At 47.0% G+C, this 7910-nt stretch overlaps 2 protein-coding genes across 2 annotated transcripts; one reads left to right on the forward strand and one right to left on the reverse strand.

Moving 5' to 3' along the window:
* Nucleotides 1-799: 799 nt before the first annotated feature.
* On the reverse strand, nucleotides 800-2303 carry KD926_006415 (uncharacterized protein; the record flags this gene model as incomplete). The annotated part of the gene is made up of 6 exons (XM_053099398.1): nucleotides 800-1000; nucleotides 1076-1582; nucleotides 1650-1807; nucleotides 1866-1905; nucleotides 1959-2128; nucleotides 2195-2303. 6 exons carry the CDS (start codon nucleotides 2301-2303, stop codon nucleotides 800-802), a joined length of 1185 nt encoding a protein of 394 aa, XP_052956851.1.
* A 1387-nt stretch (nucleotides 2304-3690) lies between these two features.
* KD926_006416 (uncharacterized protein) lies at nucleotides 3691-5037 on the forward strand (the record flags this gene model as incomplete). The annotated part of the gene is made up of 1 exon (XM_053099400.1): nucleotides 3691-5037. One exon carries the CDS (start codon nucleotides 3691-3693, stop codon nucleotides 5035-5037), a length of 1347 nt encoding a protein of 448 aa, XP_052956852.1.
* Nucleotides 5038-7910: the final 2873 nt, after the last annotated feature.

The raw sequence follows: 7910 nt of genomic DNA on the forward strand, positions 1-7910 counted from the left end.
TCTATTTCCTCCATGGGGCTGGAGAGATCCGTCACATGCTGGTCATGGGCTGGGGAGGGGAATGCACAGGGACGATGGAGCTGACGCGAGAGCAAATCGAACAAGGAAATTGGGGCCCTGGGGATAATACATGGTCGCGAGATGATTGATCGACTGAGGGCATGCACTTAAATTATATATTACGAAATGAAACGTGGATTCGGATAACATATCGCAATATCTTGTGCGGATTAGAAAGCTCTGAAATGGAAATGAGCAGTCTACAAACGATCGCTCGAATACCCAAGACACAAATTCGATGACAAGTGACTCAATGGGACGGACCTGGAGTCTCGTTTTCCCTGTTATCCCCGGCAAATGCAAATGTCGGCATGAAAGGGACCGAAATTGTCCCGAGTGCCAAGACTGCCAAGAATGTCAAATCAAATTTCAAATTTCAGAAATTTCATGGCCTTTGCAATGGTAGCAGTTGACATTCGCATGTTGACTACATGGCATTAACCATACCCAAATGATACGAAGATTTGAATTTCACTGGATTTACATTTAATTTCACCTTCAACTCCTTGTGGAGGGAGAATTTCACAAATGTCAAGAATGTCAAGAATGTCATGAAATTGTTGCAAGAAAAAAACTTGGACCACGTCCATTTTTATGCATGCATAAATGAGTCATCTTTGCATAACCTTTCCATAACACCCCTAGCATATTCGAGGATCGAGAATCATGATTTTGTGTTCAAAGCAAGGCCCATGGCACGCTATTTCACTTCAGAAAGTCAATCCCTTGGGCCGATGCACTAGATGCCCCTTCGGACACGAACAAAAACAGCATAAAGCAAACCCGCGAGGCCGACAGCAACAACGCTAATAAGAGCAGGCCATTTGAACTGCTCCGGTCGGAAGAAAACAATCGTAGACATATATGAGCAAATCTCAAAGGCGTTCTGCCATGCGGCTTCAACCGATGAGAATGAGCCTCGGAATTCAGGCTCGACGGTCTGTTGTTTCCATTAGCGGACGTGCAATGTGGGACTATGGGAATGCTAGTACGGGGGAATGGAATCGTAACTCACTTCTTGAATAATGATCTGAGCACACAGATCAAATCCTCTTAGTCCTAGTCGACTGACAATTGTACCTCCAACCAGACCAGACGCAGAGATTGTAGGTCGGCTTTGGAAGGCCCAATAGGTAGTCATCCCAGCCACAAGCGAAATGATCTGCCAGCTGGCTAGCCAAAGGCCGGCTCGCACTGGGCCGATCTGTTCAACGAGCCAGGGTGCAGTCCAAGTAGACAGAACCTCAAAGACAACAGATATAGTCCGTGCAAGACCAATACGCATTGAGTCATAGCCCGTTGATAAGAGCCAGGTCACCATTTGACCCGAAAATGACAGTACGGTCAGATAAAGCAGAGCACAGGCGAAGGACGGGAGAAAGGCACGATGATGGAAATAAGACTTAAAATCAAGAACGCTCTTCTTAAACAGGTCGCCGCAGCGCTTCCACAGAGAATCTTGTACGGACATGAAGTCTAACATCTGCTTTGGTTGTTGAAGTTCAGGCACTCTTCGATAAACCTAAACAGTTCGTCAGAGATTACCGTAGGCTTGAAATAGGTAGAATGATCAGGAAGTTGATACATACCCTCGCAATCGAAAAGTATTCGACAACCAAAGAGCAGATGTTCATTCCGTAATTGACCAGTATAGCAGTCTCCGTCGATATGCCATCAAGCAGAGCGATGAAGAGCGGTCCGATGAGCTTGCAAACCATATCAATCCGTCTCATTTCTGCATTCAGGGCTAATTTTGGTGGGCGTTAGCAAGACGAAGTCTTGGGAACAAGAGAAGCACAGCTCACTTGCAAGGCTCCGAGGATTATCTCCGGCAACCACAACAACCTAATATCTTCGTTACTTTATCGATCTATGGTGAGACAATGATTCAAACGCACCCAGTCCCTCTCGACTGAAACAAGGTTCATAATCGAGCATAACTTCTCAACGCAAGCTAAAAGCGCCAGAGCAGCCAATGCACCTTTCTCAATGGCACCTTGCATCGGCATGTCAATAGCTAAGAGATAAAAGACGATACATGATATCGCGACCACAATCCTCTGAAGGACTAAGCAATCACGCCAACAGGTTAATCAGTTTGTCAATGTCCATTTTTATGACAGATTCAACATACCAATCGAGACTCTTACGACTTGCAACCGGTTCCCAACGTCAATATAGTGTCCTATCGCAGGAGCAAAGAGAATCGCTGCTATGCCTCGGGACAGCGCATAAATTGACATGGGCAAAAGGGTACCGGGATAAATCGAAGCCAGATATAATACAGCCCCAAACTCAAAAACACGGGAGTTCCATGTTGACAAGAAATGGGACGTGTATAAACAATGTTTGATGGATGAAGACGTATTGGATTGTGCGACCTGTTCATACTCCGGCAATGAACCCAAGTCGGACGTATAGGAAGTATGTGGATTATCAACTATTAGAGGCGTTCGCTCGTCGGCCTCTATAGGTCGAGACATATTCCAAGCTCTGAGATAGGATCTCTATAGAGACATAGAAAATTATGGAAAGAAAACAGGATGGGGAGAGAGAAAAGAATTGCACGTGGTTATGGGCATGGAAAAGGAATGTATGTTAACAGATACAATAAAGAAAAGCCATCCTCGGTCATTTGTCTCTGCCTAATTCAGGAATAGCAAAGTACTTGTAGATCATCCAATTTTATAACTCCTCCAGAAATGATTGCGTGATTTTGATTATAAAATGGTCTAAATCATCGACAATTCTTATGGGGGACGTAGTGCATGACAATCAGCCGGGCTCGGTCAGCGTAAAATATGCCTCGATTCCACACCGACGAGCACAGATGAGCAATGATAGCGAGACAACTATTACTATAAAGACAGGTTCAATTGTGGATCTGACTCAATATACATTGCGGCAATCAGACAATCAAGTCGACCGGCGAACTCCCGAGAGAATCGGGCGACATACAAGGAGTGGTAAAGGGAATACCTCGGAGAGCGTATAATATTACCTAAAGGGAATAATTACGTCGCCGATCGCATGTATCTCTGTATCGCTGGCGTACCATCGCGTAAGTTTAGACCAAATTCGTCCGTCGTCGTCAACTCTCCTTCTTCATCCTGAGCAAAGATGCCCCCAAAATTGTCCTCCACGGGCAATAAGAAACCACGCAAGATCCATCGAAGCCATACGGGCTGTAAATCATGTCGCAGAAGAGGCAAGAAGGTCAGCTATCCTCAATGTTGCCGTGAAAAATTCTCTGATCCTTGGTAGTGCGACGAGACCAAACCGCGCTGTCAAGCATGCACAAGGCTGTCGCTTGAATGCAGCTATGGCGTGGATTTCAGCTTTCAAATCGTCAACAAAGCGCAGTTCCAGTCACACTCAGTGACCAAGAGGGCCCCAACAATCTCGGCTACGCGCTCCAAGCCCAGTCTTTTGTGGCCTAAGAGAGTTGTGGCTGCTCAATTACCACGGGGAATCAGTTCGGAGGCAGACCTTGAGATAAATTACACGAGCCATTTTCACTCTCACGTCCGGCATATCCTCCCCTCCTTATCCCCGAATTTCTCCACCGATTTCTTAGGATCCAATAGTCTTCGCTGCGCCCTCCTTTGCATTTCGGCCTCGAACCTGTCGATGCTCAAGGCAGAAGTCCAATCCCGCTTCTTGCCCCATAGCACTCGAAGATCTGTCTTCAGCCCTCGAGTGAATAAGAGGCATCATGATTCAGCCCGGAGATACTACGATGAAGCCCTCTGGCACTGTCACAACGCAAGCGCTGAGCAAACAAGCTTAGAAGCACCCGCTTATCTCGCCACGCGAGTCCTACTAGCTTACTACCATCACGCGTCATCAGATCACCTGAGATTCCGACTAGCAGTGGGCGAGGCCGTGTTATTTGCTGTTCTGAATAGATCAAATTTGCTCAACTCTGCCAGTGGGGCCGATGTACTGCAAATGTGGTATCGGATGTGTACATCCCACAGACCAGCCAAGCCGCCTGCTTTGGGGTTGGAAGGCGAAGGAGCGACATCATCTGGACCGAGGATTTTGCCGTCCGCGACGGATCAGCTCTACCTACATTGTATCATTGGTATGAGTTCCGATGACCTCATCTACGATATCTTGATTAAGACCCTGGAAATCCGAACGAAATTAGTCCTGTTTCGCTGTGCGGCCAGAGCCTACCAGGTCTCGGAGCAGTCAAGTGAGATTGGCAGTCTTGCTCATAAAGTCTGGAATAATATTTCAGGCCGCGAATGTGAACCAGATGAGTATACGGAAGCGCGGGAAGAGTTCATGCAACGTTCGCATCTGCTCGGTTTGTTGGATGTGCAAGAGGACAGATTGAAGGTCTGGAGATCAAGACTTGAACCGAAGCAGCTGCCCGCGATATCTCCTGTGAGTGCGTTCTCACCAGTCGACTCCGACTCTTCTCTCTCCTTGTGTCCGGTACAGACTTTCCCCACACATCGGGATGCCATGAACGCCCTATACTCTCTACTCTGCGAACTCATATTCGAGGAATCCAGAGAAACGAATTCCACCTATCCAGAGCCCACGATGTCTATGGAAAGTGTAGCGAGCACCGTGTGTCAAATTGCCAGCGGCTTGGACTTCAATGCATCCATTACGTTCGACGTATATACATTCAGCCTAACAGAGGTGCTGCTTCAACTTGTCTTTTCGTGGCAATCCGATTCGACTTTTCAGTATATTCTGGACTTCTTATGGCCAGAACTCGAAAGCAAGGGGCGTGGCTACGAGCACTCTCACTATCCAACTCATTTGGCGAAGCGCATCATAGCCCAACTTGCAGAATACTGGACATTAGGTCGAACTATAACCTTCGCCAAACCCGCCGTTCCCGAAGATATCTCGAAATTGAAGCTTTTAGACATAAATCAACCCGTTGACTTGGGTGTTTGTGGGTATAGCAGGATTGATGGAGCATTTTTTGTGGAGCGGCTTTCTCTTCTATAATATAAATTGTCTTCCTGGTTCGTCTTGCTTTCGGGCAAGGTGTAGGGACGTTTATCTGAATGCGAGTGTGATGCAATGTAGAGATACCTCATAATTCTAGAATTGAGTTAATTTTTCAAGTCAATTTGCCCCCCGTTTTCAGTCTGGCTTAAATGTCTTCATAACACTACTATCCATATTCCCAATTTGACCTTGTGCACTTATTTCCGTAGACTCGGCTCCGCAATAGCCCACCGTAAATGTCAAAAATTCCGATCAAATTCCAATTTGTTCATGCGAGATGAAATGAGATCCTCCGGCACATCGGTATCCATTGGACTGCCGGATCCACTGAAACCCCATACAACACACACCCATCCTTTTAAGCCTCTGCTGGATCTGCTGCTCCTTCTGGCGCTCGAGCTCGGCTGTTTCACGTTTTCTACGGAGAATCTCGTGCAAAATGCGCTCTTGCTCACGACGTTGCTTCTCGCCATCATCATCGTTGTTTCCTTGGCCATTTGAAGGTGCTTCGCTGTTTTCAAGCTCCTTAAGCCTTCTGTTTGATTCTTTCTCCTGGTCAATCAGCCCCTGGCAGTTCTTTTCACGAGCCTCCATTTCAAGTCGATCTTGCTCGAGCTGGTGCCAAACTGCATCTGAAACTCCCTGGTCTCTGATACTAGCACCTGCTTTTGATGTTTGAATTTGCTCATCTTGGGGCATCCCGTCGCTCACCGTATCGCTGCTCGTGTTGGTCTCCAGCTTTGTAGAATTTATGGGTGAAGATCGGGCATCAAGATGAGCGACTTTCTCTGAGAGTAAAGGAGGGTTTCTCCCATATGCCTTTGCGCTCTGACGGTCACTCCGCTCGTTGATCATGTGATCCAACTCAGAATTGACCAGGCATTCATCTACCACGATTCCTTGAGACTGCTTGTTGCGTATCGCCTTTCCGAAAATCCCTTTGGCCAATGTCTGCACATCTCGTGCATTTGCCCAATTCTCGATATTAGTCAAGCTGGCAAAGCGCTGACGCAAGCCGGTTTTGAAATTTGCCGTCTGGGACTCCAAGACGCTCATCTCGAGATTGGCCCCCTTTTTGGAGAGGGAATTTTTCTGAGATTTGAGCAGATTCGTCAACAACTGGCTGCAGTCTTCCGGGCTCAAACTGTTGAATTCCATTGATTCTGGGAATCGACTTGTCAAGCCAGGGTTGATCATCATAAGGCGATTGATGTCTTTGTCGTAACCTGCCAAGATGATAATGAGTTTTTGAAAGAACTTGGGCTTTGTGATAGAGTCGACAATCTCGTCCATGGCCTCCGTAGCAAATTGGCCCTCACCCAGCCTATAGGCTTCATCGATGAGGAGAACCTTCCCCAGAGCTTTCTCTAGTTGGCCTTGGGTTTTGGGTCCAGTGTGACCAACGTACTGCCCTATGAAATCTGTTGCTGAAGTTTCAATGACTTCGCCAGAGCTAAGGAGGCCCATGTCATAGTAGACCTTTCCCATTCGGCGGGCGGTAGATGTTTTACCAGTGCCTAGTAAGTTTAGTCTCTAGGTCTTCGAAAAGCAGTGGTCTTGTCATACCTGGTGGACCTTTGAAAAGAAAGTTGAACGGGATTTGCTCTCGTGGGTCCATATCTAGTTCTCGCATGTTCTTCACCGTTTGACGATAGCCTTCCAATTGCTGCACAATCATCTCGCATCCGACCACTCCAGAAAAGAGCATCAGAATATCACTGTGTTCGCGATCTGCACGATCGAAATTCTCGTCAAAATCTTCAGGTTCCAGTTGAGAAGAATGATTGGATCCCTTGTTCTCTGATAGCCGGCGCTGGTGGCTCAATTTGGCAGCATTTAGTAAAATATCAATCTCACCAGCATTGCCAAAATTTGGCCGATTGCGAGCCCGCGCAAGAACCTCCAATGCGGCATTTTTACCTTGTGCGGAAGTATTGAATCCCTGTTGATTCAATTTTATGTCCAAGATCTGCCCCATCTCGTCATCAGTGAAATCTTCAAATGTAAAAGCCGAGTCCAGCGGAAACCGACGTGTCAATCCCGGGTTAACACTCTGGAACATGATTCTCATTTGGTCTTCGTATCCAAGAAGAAGAACACAGCGATCATCACCAGGTGTACTCTGAACTTCTGCTACAATTGTATCAACAACAGCAGTTCTGAAGATGTCACTCTGGGCACCTCCGTGGGAGTTACTTCCACCATAGAGTCCATAAGCCTCATCAATTACCAAGACCTTTCCAATTGTGGAGGCCAGGATGCCCTTGGTAGTTTTCTCGGATTCGCCAACAACACTGCCAACGAAGTCTGCTGGATTTTTGACAACGACTGCAGGGGAAAACAATCAGCTATCGCGTTTTGCAAGCGACTGACAAAAGGTTGGATGTGAAAGAACGAAACACGCAGAAAGTTAGAGAACGGAGATTTAACAGACCTTCACCATTGCTCAGGAAACCAATATTCACTAAAATCTGGCCGTAAAGCTTTGCAACCGTTGTTTTCCCAGTGCCGGGTGAGCCCAAAAAGACTCTATTAAGGGAGAACTCCACTATCGGCTGCTCTTTCAATTCCTGATGGTAGTTGAATTGCACACTCTGAAGTAGGGCTTTGACGTTCTTTTTCACTGTACCGAGGCCAATCATAGACTGCAACTTCTTCCATGCATTGCAGCTTTCAAGTGCAGCTGAAGGTTCGGGGCCGATCAAATCTTCTTTTGTCACGTAAAGATCATCAACCGGCACTTTGCCTCTTCTTTCTTTTTTCAAACGGCGAGCTTGCCGCTCGAAGATGCGGGAACAGGTATTTCCAACGGCTCGGGCGTTTGCAAAGCCTTCCTTTCCACGCTGGCGTCCAAGACGTTGTGCGACTAT

The sequence above is a fragment of the Aspergillus affinis genome (genome assembly GCF_023601865.1).
Source record: "Aspergillus affinis strain CMG 70 chromosome Unknown NODE_33_length_288726_cov_88_254756, whole genome shotgun sequence".
In the NCBI taxonomy this organism is placed as follows: Eukaryota; Fungi; Ascomycota; class Eurotiomycetes; order Eurotiales; family Aspergillaceae; genus Aspergillus; species Aspergillus affinis.